At 39.9% G+C, this 20,287-nt stretch overlaps 1 protein-coding gene across 3 annotated transcripts in view; it reads left to right on the plus strand.

Moving 5' to 3' along the window:
- SNCAIP (synuclein alpha interacting protein) overlaps window positions 1-20,287 on the plus strand; it is a 99,344-nt gene that overhangs the window by 39,114 nt on the left and 39,943 nt on the right. For all 3 annotated transcript variants that reach the window (XM_048849385.2, XM_075128624.1, XM_048849384.2), the window contains exons 2-3: window positions 2,793-2,895; window positions 14,704-14,776. In XM_048849385.2, coding sequence (XP_048705342.1) covers window positions 2,839-2,895; window positions 14,704-14,776 — 130 coding nt within the window. In that variant the 5' untranslated portion in view covers window positions 2,793-2,838. The remainder of the gene's footprint in view (window positions 1-2,792; window positions 2,896-14,703; window positions 14,777-20,287) is intronic.

Raw genomic sequence — 20,287 nt, forward strand, 5'->3', positions numbered from 1 at the left:
GTGGCAACTGTCAAATACTTAAATAATGTCATAGACAGTACAGGAAAATGCTTGAAAGATGTGGACACTTGTACAGCAGAAGCTGCTGCCATAATTTGGGCCCTTCCGTAGCCTGCTTGGGGACTTCATGACATTGAGCCTGTTATGAAGCTGTATATCAATAGAACCACAGTTGTACCGACACAGTTGCATGGCAGTGAAATGTGGGTGTGGAGGAAGTGGACTGACGTTTTTGATGCTCATTTTTTTGTAGTTACTAATGGTGTGTGTGTCAATGGGATGAATGGGTGTAGATAAGTAATGTAAAGTGGGCCACCCCTACTTCATGTAACATTCCCTCTTCTCTCAGCCTCCCCCACTAATAGTTGTTTTAGCTCTAACACACACTGCCTTTCACCCCTCATTATGGCCTATGTCCAGAGGTAGCAGTTGGTGCAGAATAAAGGACAGTGCACTGTTGCACTGCCCTTGGAGCAGTCTGGGAGGCTGTGGCTCAGGGACTCATAATCTCCATCCCTCTTCCCCTCTTGTTTTGTGGAAAGAGTGAACTGCACTAGGTCTGCACTCAGAGATGTGTATGCTGTCAAATGTGCCATTATAACTGTGTCACTGGGCACGTTGTGGAGGGCAGAGTCAAGGTTCTGCCATTTCCTGCCCGGTTCTGCCTACCACCAGTGTAGTCTGGTACATCGTAGTTCTGCAGAACCTGCTTCTGCACCTGCATAGCTTCCCATAATGCAGGTCACTGGCATAGGGATGCCTTGCAGAATTTGGCCACATGTAAGTTGGCACATTTAGTGAATGCCAAATTGATGTCCAAAATGGAGCAGGAAATTTTTCTCATTTTATGCTTGCAAGAGTAGTTTGGTTGTTAATGATACAGTTCAACTAAAATATCTACAACTAAATATTTTGCCATGACTAAGCCATAATTTCCCTCCAAATGTACAGTGTAACAGCCATAACAAATATACTGCAGTCTTATGTGCTCATTAATGAACAAACAGGTGGAAAACTCTGAAGACCTGATCATGTCACCCTTACTCACACTGACTGGTATCTTACTATGTGAGTGCACTTTGAGTATCAATTTGGTCTTTATCAAGTGAACAAAATGAGTGCAATTATTCTGCCCAATAGTTTCCTATTATACACCACCTTCTGCTCCCTGATATAAAGGAGATGTGGCTTGTTTTGTATTATTTTCCCATTTTACACCCATTTCCCTCCCATTGTCCCATCTATATGTAACCCGACCCACCAGCTAATTCACAAGTGAATTTATTCCAGAGTCTGTCACAGAAGTTGTCCCAATTTTGTATTTTGCTCCTTGAACACAAAGGTTTAGTTGAGGTAAAACCTGTTTTGTGTAAGTGGAGAAAACACATAAGATTTGTATGTTTTTAAACAGCTGTCTGTAGATTGCTGTGAGGGAGAAATATATTAATACCTTAAGTGTGTTTGAGGGGGAAAAAAAACACGACCTTTGAACTTCCATAGAAAACCTGATACTAAATGATCCTGTATTTGCAGTAATTTGATGAGAATCATACATTCAGCTTTTCAAGCTTAAAAACTGTTTTGAATACATTTCTCATTTCTACTTTTTATAACGTTTCAAGAGCAGCTGTTTTAAGATCAACTTTTAGTTTGTGGAGGTCAGTGTGTAGGAGATTAACGACTACAATTTTGTATGCCAATGAATATAACACCTGCAGAATAGGGTTTTTTGGGTTTTTTTTAAACTTGTTGGAACATTGCTAACCAAATGTTATTGATGCATACAATGATTCTGTTTAGACCAGCACAGCTTAATTTCCATTATTTGTAAATATATTGTTTACCAATTGTCAGATTGATTGAACTGGGGCTTTTGCTTCAAGCTTTTCGTTTGTCACACACAAGTGCTGGCAGAGTGAATTTGCTGCCGTAATAATGCTTAGCACTTAGTGCTTTACATCTTAATTGTTATTGTTAATGCATTATCATCTTTCTTTGTCAGCTAACTTAAATATCTTCCTTTTTTCAGCATTGTACTTGTCTTTGGTCAGGATGTATACCTTTGACAAGTTGGAAAATGATTTGGTTAGAATTAAGAAAATTATGAGTACTTTATAATCCTAACCCCTTTGGAATGTGTGATCTCTGATTCATGCGGATTTGCAGATCTTATGTTCTTTCTTTGCTCATGCAGAGTTTTTCTTAAGCTATTTTTCCGCTGTGAGGAACTAGTAAAGAACGCCAAGGATAGACGCCTATAGGTATAGTTCAGTTCTTGTCACGGTCACCATTTCAAGGAATGAGTATCACGATGGTACTCTGGGTGACAAAAAGGAAGTCATCCACCTCCTTGATATTGTCTTTTGCCTCTCCCACTGAGGATGTGGGTGCTCTGCACCTTGCAAGATCAAGCATCTAGTGGGCTGTTACTGTTTAAGGATTTGATCCTGCAACTGACTCTGTATGCACAGCCTTGTTGACTTCAGTGGGGCTCTGCATGGGGAGAGGGTGTCTGTGAGTGTACAACAAGTTGCAGGATTGGAGTCTGTCACATCCTGTTCACATTCAAGGTGGCTGTCCTGCTGTATTAGCTGAAATGGGCACAAGCACATGCACAAAAAACCCCATGATACCTGCCCAGAGCAGACAAATTAAATGAAAAGTATTTGGAAGGGTACTTCAATTCCAGTCCAGCTTAAATACTTTTTCAGTAATGTGGTGACCATGTGAAAATGTTTTAAAGGTTTTAGATTCTTTAATATATGTTACCTCATTTTCTGTATTTTTAATAGGACTTTACTGCTGTACTGACTCACCCAAAATGTGCATAGAAGAATAATGGAAGCCCCTGAATACCTTGATTTGGATGAAATAGATTTTAGCGATGATATATCTGTAAGTATAAATATTTTTTGTTTGTTTAGAGAGAGAGGATTTAAGTGGCTCGATTTCTAGCAAAAGACACACATCTCATTGTCATTAGAGGCCAAAGCAGGCTTTTACCTCATGCAGAGGCTACCTATTTTGCTTCAAGTATATATGAACTGAATTCAGGTATACAGAAAAAATTAACAATGTCCCCATGTGCTAGAATGAAAATCAGATTTTTTTCCAAGGGAAACATAAATCGCTGAAAGTAGAGTTTGGGGCCCTCACTTTGTCTGCATTAGTAAAGATGATCTTCAAATCAATTTAATACATTTATTTTACTCGTGCTGAACTGCCTTTATTAACTCTTTGGGTGAAATACCCATCAAGTGATTACCTACAATCACCAAAAGAATAGTTTTAAAAGAATTGAAAATAGTGCCATATGCTATCCCCTTCCCCCATCATGAGTTTATTTGTGTAACTTGCTACTCTGCCACATAGGCCAGCTCCAGACTTCAGCAAGTTTCATTAATAGGTTGCAATTTGATATGTTTTGAGGTCTTATAGTACAGCTAGAGCCAGCAGGACTTCCAGGGAGTCTAAAGAGAGCATGGCTCTGTTACACAATTTCTCTCCTCATCCGTTACTAATGGGCTAATGCCCCCCACCTAGGTATGGAATTCAGAGGCAGTCCAATGTTACTTTTGGAGGCTCCAGGACTAAGCTCCATCCTTGAGCTCAGGATGCTGGATTTTCTGCCTCCAGAGGTGGACCAAGTTGGCGGTTCAGTTTCTCCTGAACATTTTGATTTTAAATCTTTATTTGTATTCATTTTCATGCAGTTGTAGTTTATAATTTTCCTCTTCCTCCTCCTGTGCATTGGGTAAATAGCAGCATGGTGACTTCAACCACCTGGATCTGCTACTGCAGCATCTCCCCTGCTGGGATCCTCTGCCCTTACTCAGACATGGCAGAGCTAGCCTGCAAATACTTGATTTAAATCTAATGAGGTATTCCCTATGTGATGCAGCACTTACAACAGCTACAGAGGGTGAATTATACCCTGCTTCTTCCCAGCCAGCCAACACACTTGCTCTGCCAGAGTACAGGGCTCAGAGTTGGACTGGCATGTCTGGTCTCCACCTTGCCCAGAGGGGAGACAACTCCAATCAGGGGCTTCTTTAGTTTTTCAGGGAGAGAGTCTAAGAATGAGGAGGAAGCTAACTGCAAAAGACTTGGGCTGGACAGGGGGAAAAAACCCCTAGAAAGGATCCAGAGTCACCCCACCCCCCCGACCCTGTGGATACTGAAGTGTGCCCTTTGTTCCTTGGGGAAAGAAGCCAGGCTCCTACACAGCTCCCACTGTGATTCAGGGAATTTTCATGATATTCAGGGATAAGTCCTGAAAACCCTAGAGACCCAAAAAGGATAAAGCAATTGTGTCCTTCACAAGGCAGTAATTAATATTTTTAATGAACAAGTGGGGTGAAAATCAGGGTTTATACCTGTGACCAGGTGCATCGCAATACCCCTTATTCTTTGCCGCCTTCTGCAGAGGGATTGTTTACTGGGGCTTTTCTATATAGAAGCTCTCATAGTGCTCTGTATTGTGTTCATGGCCCCATCCCCGCCCTGCTGCATGTCTGGACATGCAGAGAAGCCTGTTCCTCCTGTGAAGCCCTGCTCAGGATGCAGCCTAATGGGAACTATGCCTGTCTGGCTTTCAGCCCGAAGTCCCTTGCTCTGCTAGGGAAAGGGACTCAGATTTCAGTAATGGGAATTGTGCCATAAATTGTACCATATGATCATTAGCCATAAACTTTTGCTGTGCCATGGAAAGGGGCTCTCTCTTCACCTCTCCCTCACTCTGCATGCTGGCTCCAAACCCTTACATTCTCTTCAGACAGTCAGTGACCAGATCAGAGGCACTCAAGGATTCCACTCCTCATGAAGCCATAACGTAATGGGATTACAGGGAGGTAAAAGGACTGAGAAATATAGGGCCGAAGGATTGTGGGATAGCATTGGTGGAATCTCTGGATGTGAACTGGGGGACCTAGGCTTCAGCTATGTCCATGCTGCAAAATGACAGGATTTGGACCCAAGTCCCACTGGGACTTGGGCTCAGCCCACCCCACCCTACCCCACCGCTAGGCAGCTCATAGGACCTGGGTCCTGAGGGTTTGCTAACCCAAGTCAGAAGGTTTATATGGTAATTGGGATTGGGCTTATACCTACGTCTCAGCATGACAAAGACACAAGAGCATTTGTGTACGAGTGCTTATAATTCCTGAAGACTCTTCCCTCTGAACAATCCTTTGCACCCGGAGTCTGAAGTGGAAGGCAGTAGTCACAGCAAGGCACAGGTCGCACATTACACATTTATACCCATACATAGACAACATGCCAATCAGTACCTTGTACAGAGAAACAGAATCATTCATAACTGGAGAGCAGCTGGAAAGGATTCATAGTTACCCGTTCTTCAAAATCAGGAAGAGCTTTTGATCCCAATGTAGAGAATTGCTCACGCAGAGATCAAAATAAATAATGGCTCTGTCTATAATGTTACCATAATGACAAAGATTTGCAAATATCCAAAACTTCATTACATCATTCATTTCTTGAGGGGCCATCAGTAGCCAATTATCTCCAGTGGCTAGGGTTGCTTAAAATGTACCTGCAGAAGTTTCTTCAGAGGATGTAGAACCGTGTACTTGATGCACTGACTCCTTCATTCAGACTGGGAAAACCTACATTTAACTCCCTGAGTGTTGGAAAAGAAGTTGATCATGGATTCTTCATTAACCTCTAATCAAGTCTGGTGGTCAGAGAGAATTCGACCAGGATATTTCATTCATTGATCTGGTCAAATTTATATTTCAGGTGTAATGGGAAAGCTCCTTAGGGGCAGGGTCTGCCTCTTTTGTGTAGTGCCAACCACAATGGGGCACTGACCTCTAGATGCTTGTGATACAAATATTATAATAATCCCAAAGTTTGGTGCTCTTAGCTATGCTAGAGTTTCTCCGGGAGATTTGTTTGGAGCCCTGCAGCCAAGCCCCTTAGAAATGTGGGTAGCAGCCTTAGCAGCATTTTGCAGCCAGGCACATGGAATCCTCTATTTGACTGTGAGGTGCCATGTTTAATCACAATGACAAACTAGACAAGCCTGTGGCTGGCCTTTCTAGTTGTCATTACCTCTGAAAGGCAAGTTTTGGAATTAGTTCCTATATCTATACAAAAAACACAGTGCTGTTGCCATGTGCAAAAGTTTATTCTTGTAGCTTCAGAAACCCTTTCTGTTCAAGGTAAGTTCCTCTTTCCACAGTTCCTGGAAAATAGTCCTCCTTTTATTTTGTTGTAATCCTTGAAAGGTTGTGGCATGTGTGGGCATTCCTACTGCTCCAAACACACATCTCAAGTATATGGTATATATACACCAATTGTACCCTATTCATCTCATTCCATCTGAAATGCAAAGGCCTTATTGCCTCAAAGTTGCTGCAGGCAAGATATAAAAATTCTGCACCAATTGGCATGCTAGGTATGTGGGGAAACTAAAGGGGGAAAGTGTATGGGCCTCATCTAAGGAGGGTTTATAAAATAAGCTTCTTTTCCTCTGAAGAGACATCCTTTGGTAGGAAGAAGCTACTGGGTTGGTTCCCACATAACTTGTTCTTTTATAAAGCTGTTGCTTTATAAAGGGGAGCTTCCATTCCTACTATTACTCGACTATAATAATTAAATTCTGCTTATCTTTCCCTCTTTCTGAGATTCACTGCTTGCTTCTTCCTATGAGTAATGAGTGAGGAGAGAAGCTTTGCAAATGAATGAGAAATTTCTTAGCTGATAATTTTCTTTCTGTTAGTAGCTTTTCTCCAAATTCAGCCCACCCCCAGAGCCTGATAAATGACCAGAATAGAAGTTGAAGCTTTTCTCTAAAAGGAGACTGTGGGCTTGTCTACACTAACAATTAGTCTGTGCAAGCTGTGGTCTGAATCTACCCTGCACTAGCCTACTGCAGTCTAATTGTCCATGTACACCTTGCTGGTGCACATTAACAGTTCATGAGCACACTTTGATCTAGACGACTTTGGACTGGAATTAGCTCAAAGCACTCTAACGAATTGTTAACCCATGGCAGCAGGATCCACAGGGACAGTTACCCTGCACTAGCCTGTCACAGTCTAAGTTCATAGCCCAGTTTTCCACAGTGTAATTGTGTAGACAGGCCCTTAGATATTATATATTGTCTTAAGGTTAATTTAGTACATTTCATATGAGCTTTTCTTAATGCTAATAACTGGTTGCTGAAATTTTTCTACAGTTGTGGAATAACTCTTCTGGTGGCTTGAGCTGAAGGGCGGAGCTTAGTCCTGGAGTATCCAGCAACTCACTGGACTACTTCCAATTTCCATATGGGCGGGGGGAGGAGAATTAGTGCATAAGTAATGAATCTGAGAGATTTCAGAGTAGCAGCCGTGTTAGTCTGTATTTGCAAAAAGAAAAGGAGTACCTGTGGCACCTTAGAGACTAACCAATTTATTTGAGCATAAGCTTTCGTGAGCTACAGCTCACTTCATCGGATGCAACATTCATTTAAGGTGAACACTTGGCAGTTATTACAGGAACCACTAATGCAGTTGATTCCTCCCTCCCTAATCATATCTCTGCCACAAATGTTTCTCTTTTATGAATTAAAAGTTGTTTATATGCTGAATGTCTGGCGAATGAGGGCACTTTGACACAGGAATATTTCTGTTGTAAATGGAATTTATTAATTTGATTTGCAGGTCACCTTTATGATACGAAGTGCAGAGCCCAAGCTCTCTCGTCAGACAACATTATAAACTCTTGCAAAGGATTTTATTTTCTTTCTAGCATTTTGGAAGATGGTTCCTTTTAAAAAAGCTCCAGATGCTTTACTCACATACAGCTTCCTTTTAAAATGGGTTTTATTTTTACCTATTTTTTATGTTGACTTTTATTTAAAGGCAAGGGGGTGGGGGGAGATATTGAGACATTACAAGACAATGATCCAATCTTGAGAGGATAGTTTATTCTGGGGAACTGTCTTGTTAGGACTGTTCCATGTTAAATTATGTCCTGTAATCTCTTTCTAGGCCCAGTTTTACAAAAAACATAAAGCAGAATAGATGTATCCTCTTCTTGCCTCTCTCATTTTGCCTGATGTTACTGAATGGTGGATTTAACTACCAGTTTCACTGTTATACAGTTGAGATTGCCCATGCTATTAGGAAGTACTCTGACCTCCTGCTGAACGTCGGAGCTAATGGCATAGATTATAGAACAAGAAATATCCCCATCCCCGGGCAGGAGAATGAAGGAGTTGATGTCAAAGGAAAGATTAACTTGAGAAGTACTGGCTTTCCTACTACTCTGCTCGTCTCTTGTGTGGTCAAATGCATGAATAAACAGGCTTTGCACAAGGAAAGCGTGCAGGGATGGGAACGGGGCAAAATTCTTCCTTTTGTCAGTCCACAAAACGCTCCCTTTTGTCAGTCCACAAAACACTTATGCTGCTGCCTCTCTAATCCCTAGTTACCTGTGAGCATGTGACCAGCAGTGGCTAATTTGTCTGGGTTGTTTAGGGCTCTCTGTCAAGCTCTCTTGGCTTTCTGAAACTTCAGATTTCACCTTCATGCTGTTGTGGAGAGAGCAGCTCCAGAGTACTTTTGTTAACCATTTTCAACTTTCCTGCTACACTTCCTCTTCAGATCCAAAGCAGATAAGTAGTGACTGGAAATTGTTACAATCCGATGGCTGTTCTGTGGCCTATGTGAAGTGCTGTAGTGGTCTTAATCCATTTCTCAGTGTACATTTCTCTTCCAGCTGAGATCCTTGTGGGTCATCTTGGCCAACAGGTCCAGATCTGAACGGCCACAGAGACTATCTTTGGAATACTAGAGATGTTTTAAACGCAAAATAAATATTTTTTAAGTCTTACATATGTGTCTAAGTAAATAAAAACTATAGCTTTCTCTCCCATAAGATGCTCATTTTTGAGACTTTTAGACTACCATAATTTAAGTGCCACAAATCACAGATTTATTTGGGTGTAGTTTATATATAAGTAGGGTAGTGTGACTCTTGTTTACATTATACAGAAATATCATTCTGTCCAAAATGACGTTAGGTCATCAACTAGCACATCTTCACTTATTACTCTCATGAAAGAGCAAGTGAAACAGGCAATAGAAGAGCAGGAAATGAATAAAAGTGGGAACACTATGAAACTTGTAAATTGCATTTAATCTCAGGTATACCTTTAAAAATCAGTATGCACAAGTTTAACCTTCCCCCTTTCCCAGTCACTCCTATGGGGACAGATAAAATTAGCCCTGTTAGTAAGTTGCATACTGTTCTAGTGGTCCCTTTATGGTTTCTTAGTACTTTAAAATACAGGCTGTTTACTACACTCTCATGTTATGCAGTTAAAATTATTATTATTACTTACTATTGCAATACAGCAGTAATACAAAATGCCCCGATGTGTTAGGTATTGTACAAGCACACAGGAAGACAGTCTGTTTCCCAGAGAGCTGTGTGTGGGTACAGGGGTCTGCCTGCATTGTGCCAGTGCTGGATTGGAGCTGGATTTGAAAGAATACGCTACATGTGAGTTTAAGTAACAGTAAGAGGTAATTAAATACAGTAATAATTTTTTTTTATTTACACAGATTAGCTATTGCACTCCTTGATGAATTTGAAAGCCTTTTGTCTTTTATTAATAAAATTGGCTGTCCTCAATGGCTGCTCACCCCAGCCAGACATTGGTTGACTGACTTCTTGGCAGAGCTAATTATCAGCCTCTAATTTTTACACAGAGACACAACAGGCAAAAGGCTGTTAAAAGACTTACAAACTCTTTCAGATTCAAACAAAAGACATGTATCACTTATAAAGCCAATAGAAAAACAACTCCTGTCTGTTGTTAAAAGTGAAGAATAAAATACAGAGGGTATGTCTATATCGGATGGTGCAAACAATACACATGAGCATGAAGAATCAGAATAGGGCTGCAAATGTGTTAATCATAGCAAGTTGGCCCATAGTTTATGCTCTTGGGAAGTAAATTATTTCCTTATAGTCAAGCCACCAGTCTTGCTATTTTCTTTACAGTTATGGATGCTATTCTTTGTGTTTTGTTTTGTTTTAATGTTTAGATAAGTGAATTCTGTGTTCATTAAAGGAAGAGATTGGGAGCACTGACATAGCATAGACAAAGTTTTTTGTGTAAGCTTTTTGTTTTCATTTTTAATGTCAATAAATATTCATCTGTTATGCTTAGGCAGCCATTTGTATCAGACATGCAGTATAAACAAATGAATTAATAAAATATGTTGTAAGGCTGCTTTGCTAATTCATAATCTTGTTCCTGACCTGCAGCACCCACAGTGTGTCCTGGACACAGACTGTGAATTTGTGGAATTGTGGGTAAGAGGTCTGTAAGGCACACAAAAACCCTGAAGGGAATAGTTAAGATCTGATCACCTTCCTCATTTTCAGGTGCAACCCGAGCTAGGGTTTGTAACCTTGTCTCTGGAGGGGAAAAGTGAGTGTTTTTCATTTTACTATGGAAGCACTGTATATGGTGATGCGTTCTATGTATTGCTTTACTAGTTCTAGGTCACTGTTTAAGTAGCAACCCTTGAAAAGTGTCCTGAAAGAGGAATGTACTGCACAGTTTTAAACCATGAAGTAGTGAATTTAAAAATGTTTTAAAACTTACTTAAAATGTTTAAACTTATTCATAAAATGGTGCAACTGTAATCTTAACTCTGGTAGTTAAGTCTAATCTTTTTGAGAGAGTGTTTAATATCCAGACTTACAATACAATATAACAGTTAAAGAATTTAGTATCAGTCGAGAATTTTGAATGATAGGCCAAAATTTGGAACTAAAATTTAATTTTCTTTTGTTGATAACAACTGAAAAAAAACTTAATTGTAATATGGACAAGAAGTTGTCTGTGTCATCTGGCGTAAAAACAGAGGAGTTAGGAGTTTAAGATCAAGACAAAGGCACTGGAGACCCAATCCAGTGCCCGTGAAATCTGAGAGAGTTTTGCCATTGACTTCAGTGGGAGCAGGGCAAGGTCCTTGATGCTTTCAGCGGTCACTACAGACCTGATCCTGTGAGGTTGTCAGTGTCCCCATTGAGGTGCTGAGTGTCTCTTGGGAAGTGCTGAGCACCTCAGTTCCAATGTAGTGGAAGTTAAAGGTGCTCCATATGACAAGTGAAAGATTAACAAAAACCCATTATTGTCACTATACATTTCCCTTAATTTTATTTTTTAAATTGTTTCTGTTATATCTCTGTCCCGCTACATTTAATTTTTCTTCCATTATTTTTCTTTCTCCTACTGTTGGGCTGGTTGTGAATTTTAAGCTTGAATGAAACTGCCTAGAATGTCCGTGCTAGATATTCTGAAGGTTTGCCTGTTTGTGGGTGTGTATATTTAAAATTCATTTAATACAAACTTTAAAATAATGTTTAGTGCAAAGATTTTAGAATTTCTGTTCCTTAAGATTTTGTAGTCCATTATTGCTGGAATGGACTAGTTATTTAACAAGCCATGATCATTTTCACTAGTGTGTGACTACAGATTTACAGCTTCTACCAGCAGAAAAACTGGATTTATCTGGATTCCCACTAAATTCTTAGAAATCTCTCGCCTGCTGTTACTAATCTCGTACTAATAGTACCATTTTTTCCACCATAGAGATATAAAGATTGCAGATTAAAGACCCTGATCATGAAGTTTGCTGAATGTCATTTTTTTCAGTGGGGATTGAGGGCACTCAGCACCTTTTAAAATCTGGGTCATCTCTGGGTAACATGGTTGAAATAAAAAATACTACTACTAAGCAATCTAGTCTTGTAACGTGCTTTTGTTTTGCAACTGGACTTTAGTGTAAACCACAAGATAACTCCTCTTCTGAGTTAGTGAAGACCAGGATAGAGAGTGTCTGCCGTTTAAAGAAGGAGAATCCTCTCTTCCTCACTCTGCTGCTCGCTCACTCTGTGCGCTGGGGCATATGACTTAACTGCTTCTTGCCTTGGTTTCTCTTTCTTTAGCTAGGTTTAATAATATGTATTTCACAGAGGAGCTGTGAGGCTTAATTAATGTGTGTAAAGCATTTTAAGATCCTTGAATGAAAAGTAAAAAATAACTTCCCTGAATTATGTGTAGCAAACATGGCATTCTGGATAAAGAATGGGAGCCCCACAGCTATCAGCATCGCAGTTCGATCCATTGAGTTACTTGGAAATTCTGGCTGGAAGAAAGGTTAACAACTGTTGGTGGACCAGGACTGGAGCTAGAAAGCTAGAGAAGGAAGTTGCAGAGGGAAGAGCTGGGAAAGGTCTGCTACAGGAAGCAAGTACTATTACCTCCTAGCAGCTCTGTAATTTCTCAGCTGAAAGCCACATCTCTGTATTGACCACAAATGCAGATAGCAGAAATGTAAAAATGCAAAAATATTTCTGAGAACAGAGGTGGGTGGGAGGAAATCTGTTAATGAAATCAAGCATATATCGTTAAACATCATCATCAGATTTATAACACAGTTAATTGACTTTTTTGTGGTTAACTGAATATATTTTAATACAACGTAGGACCAACAAGAAAGTTTGTACTTCCAGGAGTGGAGAAAAAAGACAGAGACGGAATGGGTCTTCACTTTTGAGGGTGCCTGACAAACACATTACCGTAGAGTACAAAAGACCTAATTCTAACTGAATTACAGACTGTGTAATAGTTTAACCTGCACCAGCTGGTGTTATAGAGCTACCATATTTCTTGGTAGCTTCTTTTAAGAATCTTACTATGCCAGTTCAACATTATCTTTTTTTATCTGTGTGGTAAAATACCAAAATGTACAGATCGATAGTTGACTTTTTATTCAATAGCAGCAACAGAAAATACATGCAGTTTGTATTTGATGGTATCCTTCTCCATCCACCCTTCACATATCACTTATTATCTTAGAGTATAACTACACTGGAATTAAAAACGCGTGGCTGGCCCATGCCAGCTGACTCGGGTTCTGGCTAAAAGGCTGTTTAATTATGGTGTGGACGTTCGGGCTCGGGCTGGAGCCCAGGCTCTAGGACCCTACGAGGTGGGAGGGTCCCAGAGCTTAGGCTGCAGTCTCAACCCGAACATCCACACCACAGTTAAATAGCCCCTTAATCCGGGCCCCTTAGTCCGAGTCAGCTGGCATAGGCCAGCCACAGGTGTCTAATTGCAGTGTAGACATAACCTTAGATTGTGAGCTGGGACAAAATCTTTGTATGTGTTTGTACTGCCCCCTAATATAATGGAACTTCTTTCTGGGTAGCTTTGCAATATAAAAATTAATTAATAAATTAAAGTTCTGATGCTGAGAATACTTAGCATCCGCAGTTCCCATTGACATAGTTGCAGGTGCCCAATATCTCTCAGGATTAGTAGGCCTAAAGGAGAAAAGTAAAGTATGGAAGGGGGCTGTGTTTGGGTGGGGGGGGGCGGGGGGTGGTGTGTGTTTGAAGTAGCCACAATCCATGGAGTGGCTGTTTTACTTGAGTTCACTTGAATCAAACGAGTAAGTTATTTCTGTAATTGGTCACCTGAGATTTACTTTGTATCATTCAGAGGCATATTGTCACTTGAACTTCAATTTGCTTCAGACATGCAATTGGCAAACTGTCAACAAAAAAAACAAAACTGGTATGACAGTTCCTTTTCTGTGTCGAAAGCTGCCATGTTTTTGTATGTCGTTGTTCTGCTTCATCTGTCAATAGCAGACTAGCTAAAAATATGTCTTCCTTTAAGAACATAGGGTTTTTATACATTCCTCAAAATTTTGTGCTATATTAATCCTAAATATTTATTTTTTACTTTACCTTTTAACTGTTTTTAATAGCTTTTAAATGTGCAAAAGCCACTGATTTTTTTTTTCCAAAGGCATAATGATTTTCAGATATGTGTTGGTTTGAAAGGAAACTCTTGTGACACTCTAGCATTAGATTAAGGGTTTCTTGATATTGAGTAACCAGATTTCTGTTTGTGGGAAATTGTATTTGTATGATGTTGGATCATATGGCAGATTGAAGGCATTCCACAAGATTATAAGGAAATGATTGCCGCTTAGTCGGATAAATATGTTGTCCTTCCCCACCCCTCTGCTCTTTTTAAAGTTGGATCCAAAGAATAACTTGTTGATCAACATCAGGTGTATCCCCTCACATCAAATATTTGTTTTAATGAAAGCTGTTCTTGGATGAGTAGACTTATGTTCTTGTTTTCCTGTGCATTGTGGGGAGGTGTCTGTATCTGAGATCAGATCTCTAACACACTAGCATATTTTTTCATAGAGCATTGTATAAATCTGAATTTTATCTGCTATAAAGCAAATTATGTTAGAGAGGTATGCTGGATCTTGCAAAATCAAACACCATAATGTATAGCACAGGTGATCAAAGTAGTCCCTGGGTTTCCAAAGCCCCTATCAATTTTAATATGGTGGTGCCACCTGTGGAAATTATTAATATATGTGATATGTCATCATGACCCAAGCAGTTATGCTCCACAGGGATGACAAGTCGCAGCGAGAAATACTGATATCTGATGGAGCGCTGGATGCTGGGATGCAGTTGCCTTCATAGGCAGCTGCTCCATTTCGTGCAGATTAGGGGTAGCCTCAGGACTCAGCTACATAGGACACTTGAAATGTCCCTACTACTACTGTGTTTTTCTTTTGTATAATTTTGGGAATGAACCAATTTGTACTTTATATGCATTTTTCCCTCTCTCTATTTCAGTACTCGGTAACTTCTCTCAAGACTATCCCAGAATTATGTAGAAGGTGTGATACACAAAATGAAGACGTATCAGGTATGCTGCCCACTTTTGTTCTCCCATCCTCTTTTAGGCTGCTTCTTAAATTGCAGAACTTGACAGCCTTTGCTTCTTGGCAGTGTTCTGCTGTTTTTGTTTTATTTTTGTACTGCTTTCTGGAAACATGGATTTTTTTTTTCCAACAGATGTTAGGTCATTAGCACAAAAAAAAAATTCCATAAAAGGATTTGGCTGTATAAACGTAAGGCTTCATCTGAGCAACTCCAAACCACAATATATGCAACAATTTACTTGAAAACCCAAGAAACCATTGGTGACAAGACATAATGATGTAGGCGCCAATGAAAGAATGTTGGATACATTTACTACCCCTATGACGTGACCAGTTTGAGGGATGATATTTTGCCAGGGTCTGAAATCCTATCAGAGATGCTACAAGATAGAGTAGAGTACAGTAGAATCTAGGACATACTGTAACAGTTAAGATTAAAGCAAAGTTTTTGAGTTTAATAGTGTAAACTAAATGAAGAATCATGGCATCTAGATGAGAACCAGCTGGAGACCTTTCCCCCCCACTGACAAAAAGTTCATGCAGTGTTGTTTTTCACTTTCTAAATCAGATTAAGCCTCTTTTGTTTTTCTTTTTGTGATGAACAAAAATGAATTGATGAGAGTAATACTTTAGTGTGGAGCTATGAAAAGTTTATCTTTCATCTGATGCTTTAATTGTGCTTTCATTAATATTGTTGAATCTAAAACATTTACAGCAGAAACCTGAGACCTGAAATTCATGGGAAGATGGACCATGCCAGACTTTGGCAACCCTTATTTCTGTATTTCCTTTCACATAGTTGTAAATTATCAAGGTTTGTAGATAAATTGAAGCTTTCTAATAGCTGCTTCTCCTGCCAGAATCATTAAGGGCTAGATTGTCACAATCCTTATGGCAGCTGGACTTGAAAATAAAGAGAAGTAAAGCCTCACTTACTTCTCTGCTCAGACTGTGACTGGCTGCAGAGGGGAGGGCAGGGTCTACACAGACAATACTTTTCTGCTGCAAACAAGTGGGTGGGGAAGGGGTGGGAAATGGGATGTAAACTATAATGATCTTGAGGGTCATTAAACAACAAACCAGTGAATGAGAGAGGAATAAAACAAACTACAGAACTTCTGTGATGAATTGCTGTACACAGCTACGCTGTGTTCTCAATCCCAGCTTCCACGACACCTTTCTAAACTACTATATTTATAATACTGTCCCATATGAGGGAGCGTCTTTAAATTATAATCTTCCACATACAGATCTCTACATAAACTGTTCCACAAAAAGGGGATAAAGCAAGAGGGAGCAGGGTAGGAATTGCCACTAAAAGTCACAATTCATTCTCTAGTCTCCCAGCCAGAATGGTCTGCTCAGCTCTCTTTGAAGAAATAATATTTCTTTTTATTTGCAGAGAGAGAGCCTTGCAAACGTAAATGTATATAAACCAATAACAAGTTTGGAATATTTGTTACGTCTGATTCTTCTTAGAGATCCTGGGATAGCCACAGCCTGTTGTGCAGCTGAATTTTTAACTAAGTTACATCTGTAAAGTCCCTTTTGCTGTCAGTTGTCTTCCAGTGATGCCCGCTGAGTTACTACTTTACACACCAATTGCCTTGAATAGGGTTGGATAGATGCAACTACAGGCATTTCTGGAAGACAGACGGTAGCACCACGGGACCCCTACCAATGGAAATTAACTAAGAGTTCTGTTGGAAGATGCTTGATCCAGAAAAGAATGCAATTTACTTTCTCAGAGCTGGTAACCATTTCAGTCCTAATGGTTCTGTAGGACTGAAGGTAGCATGACCGTATTTTTTTCATTAAACGTATAATGGAATATATGCAGGGAGTAGAACTGTTGAGTGAGAAGATACCATTCCATATCCTTGATGGGCATAAATAGGTATAACTCCATTGAAGTACCAGTAGAGCTACATCAGCTGAGGTCATTTTTACATAGTTGCCTTTGAGAGAGAAACCTTAATTTTTCTTCCTTAGTTTCCCTATTAGGAAATAGAGATAATAATTACCTGTCTTCAAAAAGAGTTTGGATAAATAATTAATCAGTGACTGTATAGCGCTAAGTAAGTGCCAAACTTTAGGATACATATACACACCACCGTCATATGGGGGCATACTAGCCCTCAGAGTCCTGGCTTAAGTGGACAATTATTGCAAAACTTTAAAAAACATTCGCAGTTATGTATGGACCCCAGAACAAGTATTTGGGTTCATCCTCTCTTGCAGCAGGAGACTACAAGTCCCATCTCTTCTCCTTCACACACAGGTTCACCATTCAAACAATGGGGTTTTCCTGTTACTGCAGCTTAGGAGGCAAAACCAGCCCTGTTATGTATGGGAAAAATGGCTTGGCTTGACTTCAGTCACTGGGAAAAACCCAGGTTTTATTCTGTTCTACTGGTGGTCTCCTGTCCTTCTGACTTCCTGATCTGCTGATTATAGCAAAGCTATTAAACTCTCCAAGGGTTATTTATTATGTATTTCCATATAAAGAGAAAATATATCCAGCCCCTACTGGATACATTAAGAAGATGTTAAAAACTGTAAATGAAGACAACCTGATATGTCTGCACTCCATTGACAATTTAAATTATAATTACATACAAAACAACTGTGCAGTATTAGAAGTGTTGGGGCTCCCCGAGACCTCTTCCACTCACTTCCCCCAGAACTCGGTTCAACTCCCATCTCATCACTCAGGTTCCTTTCTTTGGTAAACAGTAAAGCTACACTTAGTTGATTAATCTCAAACGCAGGAGGTGGAAGCGCACAGGATATGTCACAGATCCAGATTACACAGAAAACTTGTTCCTTTACATTTACTCACACATCACATTAATATACATTCTATCGCATGCTTCATGATTGGCTTGGTTACGTTTTAGGAACCAGTCCCGGTACAGCAAGCTCTCTCAATGTGCTGTTCATGCATAATCTGACCTCTACCTTATTTTACATTTAGGCTTGTTTACTAATAGCAGAATATTTCTCCTGATCTGAGCTAGCCATCCTAACTCCAGCATACTGCCTGTGATAAGAACTTAACTTTCCATTCATCTTCCCAATCGTGCTCAATAAGAAATGAGGCAAGTTACTTATGTCAAGCCAGGCATAAATTTATCCCAGAGCTGTTTTCTGAATGAACTGAAAGCTAAACATATCCGAATAATAGGGCTAGCAAAATAATAACCACTGTGCACTCGAGACTTTTCCTCTGCCTCAGTAGTGGTGCTTTGGATTAGGTGTACTGCAGAAAAAATAAATTACCACTTTTTTTTCCTCCAGCTGTGGGTTTGAATCAGTTTTTTGGTGTTTTTTTCTTTTCTATTTTAGTTCAGCAAGTTCAATCAAGGGGTCAAGAATCCAGAAAAATATAGATAGATTTTTATTTTATATTAAAAAATTGAAGATATGTGTACAGCAATGTCACTGCAGGATAATTTGAACTGAATTGTGTCACCAGAACTTCTTGATGAGACTAAAATCCTTTATTACATCATTGCTAATCTGTTGTTCATGGTGTAAGAACGGGGTTTACTCAATACCATTTTCTTCACCCATTTCATCTAAATGTTTGAATAATGTGGTGGTAACATGAGAAAGCGTTTGGTTATATTGATTTTAAATTGCTCTAAATACCTTTAATGCTAGGAAAACATAGCATGCTGATTGGTAAATAATGTTTTCTCATGGATTCCTTCCAAACTTTTCAACAGATTTTTTTTGTTCTTATTGCCTGACTGTTGCTCCTTCAGGGCCCATGGTTATCTGGATTTCACTTCTTATTTTCAAAAATCCACTAATGCATCTTTTTCCCCCCCCTCATTGTCCATTCTTTTGGTCAACGAGGGGCCAACGGGTCTGAGAGAAGAATCCCCTCCAGCTGGATTTTCCCCATGGTGTAAAAGGGTTGGGTCTATCACCTCCATGGCATCTTCTTGCTCTATTGTCTCCTGAAGGTCAAGGATCTGTGCCTAAGCGGAAATGCATTCCTCAGTCTCTCACTTTCTCCCACGTCCTGCACAAATTAACAGAGTTAATGCAAAGTGAGGGCATTTTATCTTTTCTGTGGCTCTCTCACCATCAGGGAGTTAGTTTAATGGGCACATTGCTGGGACTGTGGAGTCTAAGAGAAACCTAGGAGTTCAGTAAAGCTGCAGGGAGCCCCACAGTTAGTCAGGTGTTCCAGATCCCTGGGTTTCCACTGGATTTAAGAGGGAAAGCACGTTCCTTTCTGTGGGGAAAGGGTATGAGGTAAGTTCTGGCCCATCCAGTTCTCCTTCATGACACAAAATGATTCAGGGAGAACTTGGAGGTATGTCTATTCTGCAGCTGAAAGTGAGCATCCAGCATGAGTAGACAGACTTGCGCTAGCGGGGCTCAAGCTAGATCACTAAAAATAGTGGTGTGGACATTGTGGCTTGGGCGGAAAACCCCCTAGGCTTGACCTTGCCAGAGCTCCAACATCCACAATACGATTTTTAGTGTGCTAGCTCAGCTCAAGCTAGTGCAAGTCTGTCAACCCAAAGTGGGAGGTTTACTCCTAGCTGCAATACAGGCATATCCTATGAGGGTTTTCTGTCCCATCCTGCCTCATGGAAGGGCTGTTCATAGTCAGGGTAATTAGATCCAAGGACCTTTATGGTCCTATCTATGTTGAGGCCAACCAGAGTTAAAGGAATCAGTTTAAACATAATTTCAGCTAGTTCAGTTTCTGATATGGTGTTGTTTGTCCATAGGTCACTTGATTTCCAGAGTTTTTTCTAAGCAAGAATGATTTACTTGAGCAGAAATCGGCTCTTCTTGCCTTCATTGTTCAGTATGAAATTGGTTGCTTTCTTTCTCATAGTAAGTGAACATTGGGGAGACAGATAGATTTGATAAGGCCTTTGGAGCTAATAGTTCAAGACATCTGTGCCCAACCAGCTTCACTGAGCTAGTTTATTGTACTAAACTATACATACTTATACACTTATATACATACTTATACACTTATACACTTATAAACATACTTATACACTTATTGTGTATGCTGTTAGCTGAGATGACTTTGTGATGATGTTAAATAGGTGTCTAGAACAAGAACAGCATCCTACTGGAGATCTTTATTCACTTACTAATGTAAACCAACTGACCTCTTATCCCCAGCAGTGAAAGGTTAGCTCAGTAACCTTCTATGCTACTGTATCCACTGAACTAAATTAAGCATGGTTCACAAGAATATCCAGGGGGTATTGACCCTTTGCTTCCAATTATTAGTCAACAAATATATGCAGCCATATGTTACATAATAGACAACTGAAGAACAAGTGAGGGCTGGGGACTCAAACTCACAATTTATACTGGCTACTGACCATGTCCAAAAAGGTCAGCAGCAAACAATTCATGGAGCACATTTTGACAGGACATTTTTTCAGTCCAAAAATTTAGACCAGTTCTCATAACTAAAGCACCATAAGCATTTATAAGGCCAAATTGTC

The sequence above is a fragment of the Caretta caretta genome, chromosome 5, assembly GCF_965140235.1.
Source record: "Caretta caretta isolate rCarCar2 chromosome 5, rCarCar1.hap1, whole genome shotgun sequence".
NCBI lineage: Eukaryota > Metazoa > Chordata > Testudines > Cheloniidae > Caretta > Caretta caretta.